Here is a 19024-nt window from a genome sequence, read left to right as displayed (position 1 = left end):
GCTCCACGCCAAACTCTTCAAAACCAGATATTTATGGAGCTCACATTAACTCATGCTGAGACAGGAAAGCATCTTTTCCAAATGGTTGCCAGTATAGAATTTCATTTCTATAATAGATTTGATACTGTAATTGATGAGGGTGGCTAAAGTGGCTGTACAAAATGAACTGTAATAAAAATAATAAGTAAATTAATAATAAAACTGATTAATAACAATACAAACTATTAATAATAAATAATAATATTAATTAAAAAATAATAAATAATATAATAATAATAATTTATATCAAACTGTAATTATGTTTAATAAAGCATAATCATATACTAAAAATAAGTAAAATAATAATAAACAAATAAATAATAATACCAAAAACTGTAATAATAATAAATAATATTAATTTAAAAAGATAAGTACACTTATAATACTGTAATAATAATAAATATTATAAACTGTGATAATAATAAAGCATTATAATATATTAACAATAATAATTAACTAATAAAAAGGCTAATAATGACTAATGATAATAATAATGATAATAGTAACAATATTAATAATAATAATAATAACAGTATTAGGAGTAAAAGTAAATATAGTAATATAATAATAATATTAGTAGTAGTAATAATAATAATCATAATAATAACAACAATAATAATAATAACGTTGTAAACGTGAGCTGGTTTGTGGTGCTCAGTTCCTGGTTGGTGAGCAGATCTGTTCTATCTGTATCAGGTTCTGATAGGTGAACGATAGCGGCGGGAGGATGTTTGGGTTTCTGTATTATTTATAAACACTTTCACATCTACTGTAGATACAGCTCAGTGTTCTCCACATGAGTGTGTGTGTGTGTGTGTGTGTGTGTGTGTGTGTGTGTGTGTGTGTGTGTGTGTGTGTGTGTGTGTGTGTAAGAGACGTGAGACGGAAGCTTCGCTGAAATGAAATAAATTTATTCGTTTACTTTACAAAGGTAAAACTTTTAACCACGACAGAAGATTCTGTTCCTGCGGGCGGGGAGATTCCTCACACTGACGCCATGAACCGCTTCAATAGATACACCACGGACGAGAAGCAAGAGGACCATCGATTCAACACACACACACACTTATATACACACACACACATACACACACACTCGTATACACACACGTACGGTGAGAACATGGTGCCGACGGACCAGACGAGAACACAAAGATTCCAATAAATATCTCACATCTATTCAACCCAAATAAATAAATAAATAAATAAATACGACTAGTGCAGCCCGGTCGCTAAACTAAACCTCACGTCTGCTGTGTGTGTGTGTGTGAGCTCCGGAGCTGCTTCCTTTATAGATTTATATCTATATATATCATTTATTTATATATATATATGTGTGTGTGTATTTATACACCTGTAAGACATTCAGCTTTCACTAGTTCATCCTTGTGCTCCCTGATAACGTCTCCAGGTCTCAAACATTCAAACGTTTACATAACAGGACTGACTGACGCACTGTGCCCAGAAACCTGCGCGTGATCGAACACCGAGGTAAAACGCAGTATTAATAAATAAATAAATAAATACACGCAGCCTTGAGCAAACGAAAGTACATTTTCAACCCTCTGGGCGGGAATGACTTTGCTTTGAGAAAGTCTGAGCACAAGACGGTGTGAGACGGGTTACGGGAATGACTTTGAGCCTGAAGCGGCGAGAACGGCTACGTGTTCAAATATTGGTGGTACATTCGGGGTTCTGATGATGATGAGGGAGGTGTTTAAATGCTTGAATGAGAGTCAAGTTATACAGATTTAGCCTGGGTTACGGAATGACAACAGGGCAGGTATTGAATTGCATGTATGAAAAGTAAGTAGGAGATTTAGCCTGGGTTACGGAATGACGAGGCAGATATTTAAATGCTAGAATGAGAATCAAGTGATACGGATTTAGTCTGGGTTACGGAATGACAATAGGACAGGTATTGAATTGAGCATATTGTGAGACAGGTGATTACTGTCACCTGTCCTACTGTCTATATGACAATGAAGCAGGTATTAAATTGCCTAATGAAAAGACAGCGTGAAAGATTTATGAAGTAAGAGATTTAGCCTGGGTTACAGAATGACAACATAAGAGGTATTTATAAGCTCGTATGAGAATAGAGTAAGAGATTTAGCCTGGGTTACGGAATGACAACAAAGCATGTATTTAACTACTTGTTTGAGACCGTAATGTGAGAGTCAGCCTGGGTTACGGAATGACAATAAGTGAGGTATTTAAATGCTCATATGAGAACAGAGGGGGAGATTTAGTCTGGGTTACAAAATGACAAAAGTATATGAATGCTCGTATGAAAATAGAGTGAGATTCAGCCTTGGTTACGGAATGACAGTAAAGCAGAAATTAAAATTGTACAGAATTGGGTTACAGAATGACAAGAAGGGAGATGTTTGATGCTTGTATGAGAATAAAAGTGATTCAGCCAGGGTTACAGAATGACAATGTAGGAGGTATTTGAATGCTTAATAAGAACAGAGTGAGCGATTCAGTCTGGGTTATGGAATGACAACAAAGCAGGTATTTATAAGCCCATTTAAAAATAGAGATTCAGCCTGGGTTACAGAGTGACAGGGTGACATTTGAATGCTAGTATAAGAATAGAGTGAGAGATTTAGTCTGAGTTACAGAATGACAATGAAACAGAATTTAAATTGCACATATGGAAACAGAGTCAGAGACTCAGCCTGGGTTACGGAATGACAATAAGGGAAGTATATGAATGCTCACTTGAGAACAGTGAGAGATTCAGCCTGGGTAACAGAATGACAGAAAGGAAGATATTTGAATGCTTGTATGAGAATAGAGCGAGAAATTCAGCTTGGGTTACGGAATGACAACGAAGCAGGTATTTAAACGCTCATTTAAGAGCAGAGTAAAAGATTTAGTCTCAGTTACAAAATGACAATAAGTGAGGTATTTAAACGCTTGTCTGTGATTAAAGTGAAAGATTTAGCGAGGGTTACAGAATGACAGTGATGTCATTGCTCGTATAAGAGCAGTGTGATGGATTCAGCCTGAGTTACGGAATGACACTAAGGGAGGTATATGAGTGCTCATTTGAGAACAGATTGGTTACGGGATGACCACGAAGCAGGAATTTAAATGCTCGTTCGAGACCAGGCAGATATTTAAATGCTAGAATGAGAATCAAGTGATACAGACTTAGTTCGAGTTACGGAATGACGACGAGGGAGGTGTTTAAATGCTTGAATGTGAATCAAGTGATACAGGTTCAGCCTGGGTTAAAGGGAGGTACTGGAATGCTCATTTGAGAAGACAGTGAGAGGTTTAAACAGTTAAAGATTTAGCCTGGGTAACAGAATGACAGTGAAGCAGGTATTAACTTGCACATACGAGAATAGAGTGAGAGAGTCAGCCTGGGTTGTATGAGAGTATGAGAATTGAGTGAGAGATTTAGTCTAGGTTACAGAATGACAACAAAGCAGGTATTTATAAGCTCATTTAAGACTAGAGATTCAGCCTGGGTTACAGAATGACAATGTAGGAGGTATTTTAATGCTTGTATGAAAATAGAGTGAGAGATTCAGCCTGGGTTACGGAATGACAGTAAGGGAAGTATATAAATGCTCACTTGAGAACAGAGTGAGAGATTCAGCCTGGGTAACAGAATGACAGAAAGGAAGATATTTGAATGCTTGTATGAGAATAGAGTGAGAAATTCAGCTTGGGTTACGGAATGACAACGAAGCAGGTATTTAAACGCTCATTTAAGAGCAGAGTAAAAGATTTAGTCTCAGTTCCAAAATGACAATAAGTGAGGTATTTAAACGCTTGCCTGTGATTAAAGTGAAAGATTTAGCGAGGGTTACAGAATGACAGCGATGTCATTGCTCGGAGCCAGATGTCAGAGCAGTGTGATGGATTCAGTTACGGAATGACACCAAGGGAGATACTGTATATGAGTGCTCATTTAGGAACAGATTGAGAGACTCAGTCTGGGTTACGGGATGACCACGAAGCAGGTATTTATAAGCTCATTTAAGACTAGAGATTCAGCCTGGGTTACAGAATGACAATGTAGGAGGTATTTTAATGCTTGTATGAAAATAGAGTGAGAAATTCAGTCTGGGTTACGGGATGACCACGAAGCAGGAATTTAAATGCTCGTTCGAGACCAGAGAGAGAGATTTTTTTCTGGGTTACGGAATGACAACGAAGTATGTACTTAAAGACTCGTTTGAGACCGTAATGCAAATTTCAGCTGTAGCCTAGTGGTTAAGATACTGAACTAGTAATCAGTAGGTTGCTGGTTCAAGCCTCACCACTGCCAGGTTGCAACTGTTGGGCCCTTGAGCAAGGCCCTTAACCCTTAATTGATTAGATTGTATACAGTCTCAACTGTAAGTCACTTTGGATAGAAGCGTCTGCTAAATGCCAAAAATGTGAATGTAATTCAGCCTGGGTTACGGAATGACAATAAGGGAGGGATTTGAATGCTAGTATGAGAATAGAGTAAGAAATGTAGCCTGGGTTACAGAATGACAGTTAAGCAGGAATTAAACTGCACATATGAAAACAGAGTGAGAGATTCAGCCTGGGTTACAGAATGACAATAAGGGAGGTATTTGAATGCTAGTATGAGAATAGAGTCAGAGATCAGCCTGGGTTACGGAATGACAACGTTTGGACATATAATTTAAAGTGAAAGTATATTTTGCCCTTTAGAACCATAATAAAACCATCAAAGCAACAAAAGGTGTGAAACTGTGCGGTTAATAACAAGTCCTGAGCAAATAAAAAAAACAATTAGCAAACGTAGCGATATTTCTGAACTAGCATTAGCCTCAGCGACCTGCCGCGACGTTCATCCAGGAGCTCAGAAAGCACATTCAGGTGTTTATCTCCACTTTGCTTTGATCAGGTGAGTCCGGACGCTCGAATAAATAAATAAATAAATACGATTTAAAAATCCGTTCTGCTAAGCTGCAGGTCTGAGCGTTCTCTCTACCGGACCAACGAAACGTAAATAAAAGAGGGATTTACAGACAGACTGGGCGGGGCCACCGGCTAGGCTAGCGACCGAGTGAGCGAGCGACGGCTACTGAAGCACAGCGCCGGAGTTAGGACGCTAACGTGGGCACAGACTGGACGACAGACACGTACACAGTAAAACACTCTGGCAAAATGCACCGCAGTGACGAGTTCAGCACATGCATAGCTTTCTCATGAGAACACTCTAACGGCGAGCGGGTTAGCGGCTCGCTAACGTGACGGGGGATCTAAGGGGAGGGTCGAACGCGAGACCCTCGGCGTTTTCGGATTCTCCGGGCGGAGTTACAGGATGTCGAAGATGTTTCTGGGCGTGTTGTAGCGGTCGGGGAGGACCCTCATCTTCAGCGTCCCGTCGGCGCCGCAGGTGAAGATGCGGTTGCCCGGGCGCGTCTCCATCTGCATCACGCCGGCGCCGATGTTGCGGAAGATGGACTGCTTGGCGTGCTCGTTGCTGAACGCGTGCATGAGTCCGTGACCCGCCAGCTTCCAAACCTGCACAGCCGGGGACGAGAAAAAGGAAAAAACGGATCTTCAGTGCGTGATGATGCGCTACATGGTCAAAAGTATTGGGACGCCCTTTGTAATAATATTTGAAATGTATTCAAGTGTCACATAGAGACGTCAATACACCGACACACACACTTACATGAACTGCGATAGATAGATAGATAGATAGATAGATAGATAGATAGATAGAGATAGATAGATAGAGATAGATAGATAGATAGAGATAGATAGATAGATAGATAGATAGAGATAGATAGATAGATAGTAGATAGATAGATAGATAGATAGAAGATAGATAGATAGATAGATAGATAGATAGATAGATAGTAGATAGATAGATAGATAGATAGTAGATAGATAGATAGATAGATAGTAGATAGATAGATAGATAGATAGAGATAGATAGATAGATAGATAGATAGATAGATAGAGATAGATAGATAGATAGTAGATAGATAGATAGATAGATAGATAGATAGATAGTAGATAGATAGATAGATAGATAGATAGATAGATAGATAGTAGATAGATAGATAGATAGATAGAGATAGATAGATAGTAGATAGATAGATAGATAGATAGATAGTAGATAGATAGATAGATAGATAGATAGATAGATAGATAGATAGATAGATAGATAGATAGTAGATAGATAGATAGATAGAAGATAGATAGATAGTAGATAGAGAGTAGATAGATAGATAGATAGATAGATAGATAGATAGTAGATAGATAGATAGATAGATAGATAGATAGATATATAGATAGATAGATAGTAGATAGATAGTAGATAGATAGTAGATAGATAGAAGATAGATAGATATATATATATATAGATAGATAGATAGATAGATAGATAGTAGGTAGATAGATAGTAGATAGATAGATAGATAGATATATAGATAGATAGTAGATAGATATATAGATAGATAGATAGATAGTAGATAGATAGATAGATAGATAGATAGATAGATAGATAGATAGATAGTAGATAGATAGTAGATAGATAGATAGTAGATAGATAGTAGATAGATAGATAGATAGATAGATAGATAGTAGATAGATAGATAGATAGATATAGATAGATAGTAGATAGATAGATAGAAGATAGATAGATATATAGATATATAGATAGATATATAGATAGATAGATAGTAGATAGATAGATAGATAGATAGATAGTAGATAGATAGTAGATAGATAGATAGATAGAAGATAGATAGTAGATAGATATATATAGATAGATAGATAGATAGTAGATAGATAGATAGATAGAAGATAGATAGATATATAGATAGATAGATAGATAGTAGATAGATAGATAGATAGATAGATAGTAGATAGATAGTAGATAGATAGATAGAAGATAGATAGTAGATAGATAGATAGATAGATAGTAGATAGATAGTAGATAGATAGATAGATAGATAGTAGATAGATAGTAGATAGATAGATAGATAGTAGATAGATAGATAGTAGATAGATAGATAGTAGATAGATAGATAGATAGATAGATAGATAGTAGATAGATAGTAGATAGATAGATAGATAGATAGTAGATAGATAGTAGATAGATAGATGATAGATAGTAGATAGATAGATAGATAGATAGTAGATAGATAGTAGATAGATAGATAGATAGATAGATAGTAGATAGATAGTAGATAGATAGATAGTAGATAGATAGATAGTAGATAGATAGATAGATAGATAGATAGATAGTAGATAGATAGTAGATAGATAGATAGATAGATAGTAGATAGATAGTAGATAGATAGTAGATAGATAGATAGTAGATAGATAGATAGATAGATAGATAGTAGATAGATAGATAGATAGATAGATAGATAGATAGTAGATAGATAGATAGATAGTAGATAGATAGTAGATAGATAGATAGATAGATAGATAGATATATAAATAGATAGATAGATAGATAGATACAACTTTATTGTCATTGCTCAGTATATACATTACATTGCCAAAAATATGTGGACACATGATCGATTGTATTTGTGTTGATGTATTTGCTTGATGAATATAGTTGTGGTACCTGGATGTGGTACAGAGGAGGAAGTGATGTAAGCAGACAGGTGTGTAAAGGCATAAAAGCTCACAATCAGGCGTCCAAATACTTTTGGCTGTATAGTGTAGTGCTCAAGGGTTCAGCTTTGTGCTCTTTAAGTTGAGTCTGGGTCAAAGAGACGTTTATTAAATTCTGTGGCTATTTTTTGGGGCAGTGGTGGGACTTGAACCAATGACCTTTGATTACTAGTCCAGTTCCTCAACCACTAGGCTACAACTAGCCAATCTTTTTCTCCCAATTTAGTCATATCTAGTTCCCTAGTTGTATCTCCTTTACTGCTGCAGGCCCTGAACGAGGAGGGCGGTACCTAAAACACGCCCCCTCTGACACGTGTGCAGTAGCCGACCACTTTTTTTTCACCTGGGTAACAGAGGTGTTTATTACATTTCGTGGCTATTTTTGGGCTACATGACCACACCCCCCACTGTGGTGCGAGGGCGTGTGCGCTCACCTTCATGTTCCCCTCGGCCGATCCGGTGATGAAGAAGTCCTCGCTGGCGTCCAGGGCTAGCGCTTTGATGGCGGAGTCGTGAGCCTGGAAGGTGTGCAGGAGCTGCCGCTGTCTGATATCGAAGATGCAGACGAAGCCCTTCCTCCCGCCCGAGATGATCAGCTGCTGTTTGGGGGCGTACTGCAGCACCGTGGCTCCGTTCTCGTGGCACGGGAAGGCTACACACACACACACACACACATAATTTAAATGTTTAAGTATAAATATGTTTCTAACATTGCTATCAACAGTGCTATATCCATCATTGTGGCTGAAACAGAAAGCGCGTCCCAATACTTTTGTCCATATAGGCAGATTTTAGGATGAGAGAGCTTACCGTGCACCATGGTGTTACTGGGGGAGATGAGTGTGTCCCACAGACACACGTTCCTGCAGGAGAGAGAGACACACATACGAGTGTTAATGAACCTGGTGGGGTGAGAACCAGGCTGAATTTTGATTTTCTGACGCTGGTACTATATGGTTATAAAAATGATGCACCGATGCACAGCGACACCTACTGTTTGATTAAGGCGCATACTTGAATGGTGGAGGAATACAGGGAGCATAGCGTGACTTGTCATGTCTTAAAACTCTGTCTGAATTCAGGGCCGTGTCAGTTCTAGGCTACGACTCAAACAGAGTGCAGTGGGGAATTGGGTATGATGTAAAAGGCTAGGGTTCGAATCCTGGGTAAGAGTGTGAATACTTGGGCTCAGATAGGTGATTGTGTGTGTGCTAGTATGTATTTGGTAAGAGTGAATACTTCTGCTCAGATAGGTGATTGTGTGTGTGCTAGTATGTATTTGGTAAGAGTGAATACTTGTGCTCAGATAGGTGATTGTGCGTGTGCTAGTATGTATTTGGTAAGAGTGTGAATACTTGTGCTCAGATAGGTGATTGTGCGTGTGCTAGTATGTATTTGGTAAGAGTGTGAATACTTGTGCTCAGATAGGTGATTGTGCGTGTGCTAGTATGTATTTGGTAAGAATGAATACTTGTGCTCAGATAGGTGATTGTGCGTGTGCTAGTATGTATTTGGTAAGAATGAATACTTGTGCTCAGATAGGTGATTGTGCGTGTGCTAGTATGTATTTGGTAAGAGTGTGAATACTTGTGCTCAGATAGGTGATTGTGCGTGTGCTAGTATGTATTTGGTAAGAGTGTGAATACTTGTGCTCAGATAGGTGATTGTGCGTGTGCTAGTATGTATTTGGTAAGAGTGAATACTTGGGCTCAGATAGGTGATTGTGCGTGTGCTAGTATGTATTTGGTAAGAGTGAATACTTGTGCTCAGATAGGTGATTGTGCGTGTGCTAGTATGTATTTGGTAAGAGTGAATACTTGGGCTCAGATAGGTGATTGTGCGTGTGCTAGTATGTATTTGGTAAGAGTGAATACTTGTGCTCAGATAGGTGATTGTGCGTGTGCTAGTATGTATTTGGTAAGAGTGAATACTTGTGCTCAGATAGGTGATTGTGCGTGTGCTAGTATGTATTTGGTAAGAGTGAATACTTGGGCTCAGATAGGTGATTGTGCGTGTGCTAGTATGTATTTGGTAAGAGTGTGAATACGTGTGCTCAGATAGGTGATTGTGCGTGTGCTAGTATGTATTTGGTAAGAGTGTGAATACTCGTACTCAGATAGGTGATTGTGCGTGTGCTAGTATGTATTTGGTAAGAGTGTGAATACTTGTGCTCAGATAGGTGATTGTGCGTGTGCTAGTATGTATTTGGTAAGAGTGTGAATACTTGTGCTCAGATAGGTGATTGTGCGTGTGCTAGTATGTATTTGGTAAGAGTGTGAATACTTGTGCTCAGATAGGTGATTGTGCGTGTGCTAGTATGTATTTGGTAAGAGTGTGAATACTTGTGCTCAGATAGGTGATTGTGCGTGTGCTAGTATGTATTTGGTAAGAGTGTGAATACTTGTGCTCAGATAGGTGATTGTGCGTGTACTAGTATGTATTTGGTAAGAGTGAATACTTGGGCTCAGATAGGTGATTGTGCGTGTGCTAGTATGTATTTGGTAAGAGTGAATACTTGGGCTCAGATAGGTGATTGTGCGTGTGCTAGTATGTATTTGGTAAGAGTGTGAATACTTGTGCTCAGATAGGTGATTGTGCGTGTACTAGTATGTATTTGGTAAGAGTGAATACTTGGGCTCAGATAGGTGATTGTGCGTGTGCTAGTATGTATTTGGTAAGAGTGAAAACTTGGGCTCAGATAGGTGATTGTGCGTGTGCTAGTATGTATTTGGTAAGAGTGAATACTTGTGCTCAGATAGGTGATTGTGCGTGTGCTAGTATGTATTTGGTAAGAGTGTGAATACTTGTGCTCAGATAGGTGATTGTGCGTGTGCTAGTATGTATTTGGTAAGAGTGTGAATACTCGTACTCAGATAGGTGATTGTGCGTGTGCTAGTATGTATTTGGTAAGAGTGTGAATACTTGTGCTCAGATAGGTGATTGTGCGTGTACTAGTATGTATTTGGTAAGAGTGAATACTTGGGCTTAGATAGGTGATTGTGCGTGTACTAGTATGTATTTGGTAAGAGTGAATACTTGGGCTTAGATAGGTGATTGTGCGTGTGCTAGTATGTATTTGGTAAGAGTGAATACTTGGGCTCAGATAGGTGATTGTGCGTGTGCTAGTATGTATTTGGTAAGAGTGAATACTTGGGCTCAGATAGGTGATTGTGCGTGTGCTAGTATGTATTTGGTAAGAGTGAATACTTGGGCTCAGATAGGTGATTGTGCGTGTGCTAGTATGTATTTGGTAAGAGTGAATACTTGGGCTCAGATAGGTGATTGTGCGTGTGCTAGTATGTATTTGGTAAGAGTGAATACTTGTGCTCAGATAGGTGATTGTGCGTGTACTAGTATGTATTTGGTAAGAGTGAATACTTGGGCTTAGATAGGTGATTGTGCGTGTGCTAGTATGTATTTGGTAAGAGTGAATACTTGGGCTCAGATAGGTGATTGTGCGTGTGCTAGTATGTATTTGGTAAGAGTGAATACTTGGGCTCAGATAGGTGATTGTGCGTGTGCTAGTATGTATTTGGTAAGAGTGAATACTTGTGCTCAGATAGGTGATTGTGCGTGTGCTAGTATGTATTTGGTAAGAGTGTGAATACTTGTGCTCAGATAGGTGATTGTGCGTGTGCTAGTATGTATCTGGTAAGAGTGTGAATACTTGTGCTCAGATAGGTGATTGTGCGTGTACTAGTATGTATTTGGTAAGAGTGTGAATACTTGTGCTCAGATAGGTGATTGTGCGTGTGCTAGTATGTATTTGGTAAGAGTGTGAATACTTGTGCTCAGATAGGTGATTGTGCGTGTGCTAGTATGTATTTGGTAAGAGTGTGAATACTTGTGCTCAGATAGGTGATTGTGCGTGTGCTAGTATGTATTTGGTAAGAGTGTGAATACTTGTGCTCAGATAGGTGATTGTGCGTGTGCTAGTATGTATTTGGTAAGAGTGTGAATACTTGTGCTCAGATAGGTGATTGTGCGTGTACTAGTATGTATTTGGTAAGAGTGAATACTTGGGCTCAGATAGGTGATTGTGCGTGTGCTAGTATGTATTTGGTAAGAGTGTGAATACTTGTGCTCAGATAGGTGATTGTGCGTGTGCTAGTATGTATTTGGCAAGAGTGTGAATACTTGTGCTCAGATAGGTGATTGTGCGTGTGCTAGTATGTATTTGGTAAGAGTGAATACTTGGGCTCAGATAGGTGATTGTGCGTGTGCTAGTATGTATTTGGTAAGAGTGTGAATACTCGTACTCAGATAGGTGATTGTGCGTGTGCTAGTATGTATTTGGTAAGAGTGAATACTTGGGCTCAGATAGGTGATTGTGTGTGTGCTAGTATGTATCTGGTAAGAGTGTGAATACTTGTGCTCAGATAGGTGATTGTGTGTGTGCTAGTATGTATCTGGTAAGAGTGTGAATACTTGGGCTCAGATAGGTGATTGTGTGTGTGCTAGTATGTATCTGGTAAGAGTGTGAATACTTGTGCTCAGATAGGTGATTGTGCGTGTGCTAGTATGTATTTGGTAAGAGTGAATACTTGGGCTCAGATAGGTGATTGTGTGTGTGCTAGTATGTATCTGGTAAGAGTGTGAATACTTGTGCTCAGATAGGTGATTGTGCGTGTGCTAGTATGTATTTGGTAAGAGTGAATACTTGGGCTCAGATAGGTGATTGTGTGTGTGCTAGTATGTATTTGGTAAGAGTGTGAATACTTGTGCTCAGATAGGTGATTGTGCGTGTGCTAGTATGTATTTGGTAAGAGTGTGAATACTTGTGCTCAGATAGGTGATTGTGCGTGTACTAGTATGTATTTGGTAAGAGTGAATACTTGGGCTCAGATAGGTGATTGTGCGTGTGCTAGTATGTATTTGGTAAGAGTGTGAATACTTGTGCTCAGATAGGTGATTGTGCGTGTGCTAGTATGTATTTGGTAAGAGTGAATACTTGGGCTCAGATAGGTGATTGTGCGTGTGCTAGTATGTATTTGGTAAGAGTGTGAATACTCGTACTTAGATAGGTGATTGTGCGTGTGCTAGTATGTATTTGGTAAGAGTGAATACTTGGGCTCAGATAGGTGATTGTGTGTGTGCTAGTATGTATCTGGTAAGAGTGTGAATACTTGTGCTCAGATAGGTGATTGTGCGTGTGCTAGTATGTATTTGGTAAGAGTGAATACTTGGGCTTAGATAGGTGATTGTGTGTGTGCTAGTATGTATCTGGTAAGAGTGTGAATACTTGTGCTCAGATAGGTGATTGTGCGTGTGCTAGTATGTATCTGGTAAGAGTGTGAATACTCGTACTCAGATAGGTGATTGTGTGTGTGCTAGTATGTATTTGGTAAGAGTGTGAATACTCGTACTCAGATAGGTGATTGTGCGTGTGCTAGTATGTATTTGGTAAGAGTGAATACTTGGGCTCAGATAGGTGATTGTGTGTGTGCTAGTATGTATCTGGTAAGAGTGTGAATACTTGTGCTCAGATAGGTGATTGTGCGTGTGCTAGTATGTATTTGGTAAGAGTGTGAATACTTGTGCTCAGATAGGTGATTGTGCGTGTGCTAGTATGTATTTGGTAAGAGTGTGAATACTTGTGCTCAGATAGGTGATTGTGCGTGTGCTAGTATGTATTTGGTAAGAGTGTGAATACTTGTGCTCAGATAGGTGATTGTGCGTGTACTAGTATGTATTTGGTAAGAGTGAATACTTGGGCTCAGATAGGTGATTGTGCGTGTGCTAGTATGTATTTGGTAAGAGTGTGAATACTTGTGCTCAGATAGGTGATTGTGCGTGTGCTAGTATGTATTTGGTAAGAGTGAATACTTGGGCTCAGATAGGTGATTGTGCGTGTGCTAGTATGTATTTGGTAAGAGTGTGAATACTCGTACTTAGATAGGTGATTGTGCGTGTGCTAGTATGTATTTGGTAAGAGTGAATACTTGGGCTCAGATAGGTGATTGTGTGTGTGCTAGTATGTATCTGGTAAGAGTGTGAATACTTGTGCTCAGATAGGTGATTGTGCGTGTGCTAGTATGTATTTGGTAAGAGTGAATACTTGGGCTTAGATAGGTGATTGTGTGTGTGCTAGTATGTATCTGGTAAGAGTGTGAATACTTGTGCTCAGATAGGTGATTGTGCGTGTGCTAGTATGTATCTGGTAAGAGTGTGAATACTCGTACTCAGATAGGTGATTGTGTGTGTGCTAGTATGTATTTGGTAAGAGTGTGAATACTCGTACTCAGATAGGTGATTGTGCGTGTGCTAGTATGTATTTGGTAAGAGTGAATACTTGGGCTCAGATAGGTGATTGTGTGTGTGCTAGTATGTATCTGGTAAGAGTGTGAATACTCGTACTCAGATAGGTGATTGTGTGTGTGCTAGTATGTATTTGGTAAGAGTGAATACTTGGGCTCAGATAGGTGATTGTGTGTGTGCTAGTATGTATTTGGTAAGAGTGTGAATACTCGTACTCAGATAGGTGATTGTGCGTGTGCTAGTATGTATTTGGTAAGAGTGAATACTTGTGCTCAGATAGGTGATTGTGCGTGTGCTAGTATGTATTTGGTAAGAGTGTGAATACTTGTGCTCAGATAGGTGATTGTGCGTGTGCTAGTATGTATTTGGTAAGAGTGTGAATACTCGTACTCAGATAGGTGATTGTGCGTGTGCTAGTATGTATTTGGTAAGAGTGTGAATACTTGTGCTCAGATAGGTGATTGTGCGTGTACTAGTATGTATTTGGTAAGAGTGAATACTTGGGCTTAGATAGGTGATTGTGCGTGTACTAGTATGTATTTGGTAAGAGTGAATACTTGGGCTTAGATAGGTGATTGTGCGTGTGCTAGTATGTATTTGGTAAGAGTGAATACTTGGGCTCAGATAGGTGATTGTGCGTGTGCTAGTATGTATTTGGTAAGAGTGAATACTTGGGCTCAGATAGGTGATTGTGCGTGTGCTAGTATGTATTTGGTAAGAGTGAATACTTGGGCTCAGATAGGTGATTGTGCGTGTGCTAGTATGTATTTGGTAAGAGTGAATACTTGGGCTCAGATAGGTGATTGTGCGTGTGCTAGTATGTATTTGGTAAGAGTGAATACTTGTGCTCAGATAGGTGATTGTGCGTGTACTAGTATGTATTTGGTAAGAGTGAATACTTGGGCTTAGATAGGTGATTGTGCGTGTGCTAGTATGTATTTGGTAAGAGTGAATACTTGGGCTCAGATAGGTGATTGTGCGTGTGCTAGTATGTATTTGGTAAGAGTGAATACTTGGGCTCAGATAGGTGATTGTGCGTGTGCTAGTATGTATTTGGTAAGAGTGAATACTTGTGCTCAGATAGGTGATTGTGCGTGTGCTAGTATGTATTTGGTAAGAGTGTGAATACTTGTGCTCAGATAGGTGATTGTGCGTGTGCTAGTATGTATCTGGTAAGAGTGTGAATACTTGTGCTCAGATAGGTGATTGTGCGTGTACTAGTATGTATTTGGTAAGAGTGTGAATACTTGTGCTCAGATAGGTGATTGTGCGTGTGCTAGTATGTATTTGGTAAGAGTGTGAATACTTGTGCTCAGATAGGTGATTGTGCGTGTGCTAGTATGTATTTGGTAAGAGTGTGAATACTTGTGCTCAGATAGGTGATTGTGCGTGTGCTAGTATGTATTTGGTAAGAGTGTGAATACTTGTGCTCAGATAGGTGATTGTGCGTGTGCTAGTATGTATTTGGTAAGAGTGTGAATACTTGTGCTCAGATAGGTGATTGTGCGTGTACTAGTATGTATTTGGTAAGAGTGAATACTTGGGCTCAGATAGGTGATTGTGCGTGTGCTAGTATGTATTTGGTAAGAGTGTGAATACTTGTGCTCAGATAGGTGATTGTGCGTGTGCTAGTATGTATTTGGCAAGAGTGTGAATACTTGTGCTCAGATAGGTGATTGTGCGTGTGCTAGTATGTATTTGGTAAGAGTGAATACTTGGGCTCAGATAGGTGATTGTGCGTGTGCTAGTATGTATTTGGTAAGAGTGTGAATACTCGTACTCAGATAGGTGATTGTGCGTGTGCTAGTATGTATTTGGTAAGAGTGAATACTTGGGCTCAGATAGGTGATTGTGTGTGTGCTAGTATGTATCTGGTAAGAGTGTGAATACTTGTGCTCAGATAGGTGATTGTGTGTGTGCTAGTATGTATCTGGTAAGAGTGTGAATACTTGGGCTCAGATAGGTGATTGTGTGTGTGCTAGTATGTATCTGGTAAGAGTGTGAATACTTGTGCTCAGATAGGTGATTGTGCGTGTGCTAGTATGTATTTGGTAAGAGTGAATACTTGGGCTCAGATAGGTGATTGTGTGTGTGCTAGTATGTATCTGGTAAGAGTGTGAATACTTGTGCTCAGATAGGTGATTGTGCGTGTGCTAGTATGTATTTGGTAAGAGTGAATACTTGGGCTCAGATAGGTGATTGTGTGTGTGCTAGTATGTATTTGGTAAGAGTGTGAATACTTGTGCTCAGATAGGTGATTGTGCGTGTGCTAGTATGTATTTGGTAAGAGTGTGAATACTTGTGCTCAGATAGGTGATTGTGCGTGTACTAGTATGTATTTGGTAAGAGTGAATACTTGGGCTCAGATAGGTGATTGTGCGTGTGCTAGTATGTATTTGGTAAGAGTGTGAATACTTGTGCTCAGATAGGTGATTGTGCGTGTGCTAGTATGTATTTGGTAAGAGTGAATACTTGGGCTCAGATAGGTGATTGTGCGTGTGCTAGTATGTATTTGGTAAGAGTGTGAATACTCGTACTTAGATAGGTGATTGTGCGTGTGCTAGTATGTATTTGGTAAGAGTGAATACTTGGGCTCAGATAGGTGATTGTGTGTGTGCTAGTATGTATCTGGTAAGAGTGTGAATACTTGTGCTCAGATAGGTGATTGTGCGTGTGCTAGTATGTATTTGGTAAGAGTGAATACTTGGGCTTAGATAGGTGATTGTGTGTGTGCTAGTATGTATCTGGTAAGAGTGTGAATACTTGTGCTCAGATAGGTGATTGTGCGTGTGCTAGTATGTATCTGGTAAGAGTGTGAATACTCGTACTCAGATAGGTGATTGTGTGTGTGCTAGTATGTATTTGGTAAGAGTGTGAATACTCGTACTCAGATAGGTGATTGTGCGTGTGCTAGTATGTATTTGGTAAGAGTGAATACTTGGGCTCAGATAGGTGATTGTGTGTGTGCTAGTATGTATCTGGTAAGAGTGTGAATACTTGTGCTCAGATAGGTGATTGTGCGTGTGCTAGTATGTATTTGGTAAGAGTGTGAATACTTGTGCTCAGATAGGTGATTGTGCGTGTGCTAGTATGTATTTGGTAAGAGTGTGAATACTTGTGCTCAGATAGGTGATTGTGCGTGTGCTAGTATGTATTTGGTAAGAGTGTGAATACTTGTGCTCAGATAGGTGATTGTGCGTGTACTAGTATGTATTTGGTAAGAGTGAATACTTGGGCTCAGATAGGTGATTGTGCGTGTGCTAGTATGTATTTGGTAAGAGTGTGAATACTTGTGCTCAGATAGGTGATTGTGCGTGTGCTAGTATGTATTTGGTAAGAGTGAATACTTGGGCTCAGATAGGTGATTGTGCGTGTGCTAGTATGTATTTGGTAAGAGTGTGAATACTCGTACTTAGATAGGTGATTGTGCGTGTGCTAGTATGTATTTGGTAAGAGTGAATACTTGGGCTCAGATAGGTGATTGTGTGTGTGCTAGTATGTATCTGGTAAGAGTGTGAATACTTGTGCTCAGATAGGTGATTGTGCGTGTGCTAGTATGTATTTGGTAAGAGTGAATACTTGGGCTTAGATAGGTGATTGTGTGTGTGCTAGTATGTATCTGGTAAGAGTGTGAATACTTGTGCTCAGATAGGTGATTGTGCGTGTGCTAGTATGTATCTGGTAAGAGTGTGAATACTCGTACTCAGATAGGTGATTGTGTGTGTGCTAGTATGTATTTGGTAAGAGTGTGAATACTCGTACTCAGATAGGTGATTGTGCGTGTGCTAGTATGTATTTGGTAAGAGTGAATACTTGGGCTCAGATAGGTGATTGTGTGTGTGCTAGTATGTATCTGGTAAGAGTGTGAATACTCGTACTCAGATAGGTGATTGTGTGTGTGCTAGTATGTATTTGGTAAGAGTGAATACTTGGGCTCAGATAGGTGATTGTGTGTGTGCTAGTATGTATTTGGTAAGAGTGTGAATACTCGTACTCAGATAGGTGATTGTGCGTGTGCTAGTATGTATTTGGTAAGAGTGAATACTTGGGCTCAGATAGGTGATTGTGTGTGTGCTAGTATGTATCTGGTAAGAGTGTGAATACTCGTACTCAGATAGGTGATTGTGCGTGTGCTAGTATGTATTTGGTAAGAGTGAATACTTGGGCTCAGATAGGTGATTGTGTGTGTGCTAGTATGTATTTGGTAAGAGTGTGAATACTTGTGCTCAGATAGGTGATTGTGTGTGTGCTAGTATGTATCTGGTAAGAGTGTGAATACTCGTACTCAGATAGGTGATTGTGTGTGTGCTAGTATGTATTTGGTAAGAGTGTGAATACTCGTACTCAGATAGGTGATTGTGCGTGTGCTAGTATGTATTTGGTAAGAGTGAATACTTGGGCTCAGATAGGTGATTGTGTGTGTGCTAGTATGTATCTGGTAAGAGTGTGAATACTTGTGCTCAGATAGGTGATTGTGCGTGTGCTAGTATGTATTTGGTAAGAGTGTGAATACTTGTGCTCAGATAGGTGATTGTGCGTGTGCTAGTATGTATTTGGTAAGAGTGTGAATACTTGTGCTCAGATAGGTGATTGTGCGTGTGCTAGTATGTATTTGGTAAGAGTGAATACTTGTGCTCAGATAGGTGATTGTGTGTGTGCTAGTATGTATCTGGTAAGAGTGAATACTTGTGCTCAGATAGGTGATTGTGTGTGTGCTAGTATGTATTTGGTAAGAGTGTGAATACTTGTGCTCAGATAGGTGATTGTGTGTGTGCTAGTATGTATTTGGTAAGAGTGTGAATACTCGTACTCAGATAGGTGATTGTGCGTGTGCTAGTATGTATTTGGTAAGAGTGTGAATACTTGTGCTCAGATAGGTGATTGTGCGTGTGCTAGTATGTATTTGGTAAGAGTGTGAATACTTGTGCTCAGATAGGTGATTGTGCGTGTGCTAGTATGTATTTGGTAAGAGTGAATACTTGGGCTCAGATAGGTGATTGTGCGTGTGCTAGTATGTATTTGGTAAGAGTGTGAATACTTGTGCTCAGATAGGTGATTGTGTGTGTGCTAGTATGTATTTGGTAAGAGTGTGAATACTCGTACT

General features: G+C 39.5%; 1 protein-coding gene across 3 annotated transcripts in view; it reads right to left on the bottom strand.

The window, feature by feature from the left end:
• Window positions 1–934: 934 nt before the first annotated feature.
• dmxl2 (Dmx-like 2) overlaps window positions 935–19024 on the bottom strand; it is a 109235-nt gene continuing 91145 nt past the window's right edge. For all 3 annotated transcript variants that reach the window (XM_063004751.1, XM_063004753.1, XM_063004752.1), the window contains 3 exons: window positions 8473–8525; window positions 8097–8314; window positions 935–5544 (listed from right to left, as the gene is read on the bottom strand). In XM_063004751.1, coding sequence (XP_062860821.1) covers window positions 5335–5544; window positions 8097–8314; window positions 8473–8525 — 481 coding nt within the window. In that variant the 3' untranslated portion in view covers window positions 935–5334. The remainder of the gene's footprint in view (window positions 5545–8096; window positions 8315–8472; window positions 8526–19024) is intronic.

Source organism: Trichomycterus rosablanca, chromosome 11 (assembly GCF_030014385.1).
Source record: "Trichomycterus rosablanca isolate fTriRos1 chromosome 11, fTriRos1.hap1, whole genome shotgun sequence".
Classification (NCBI taxonomy): domain Eukaryota; kingdom Metazoa; phylum Chordata; class Actinopteri; order Siluriformes; family Trichomycteridae; genus Trichomycterus; species Trichomycterus rosablanca.
This window is presented reverse-complemented; position numbering and strand designations above follow the sequence as displayed.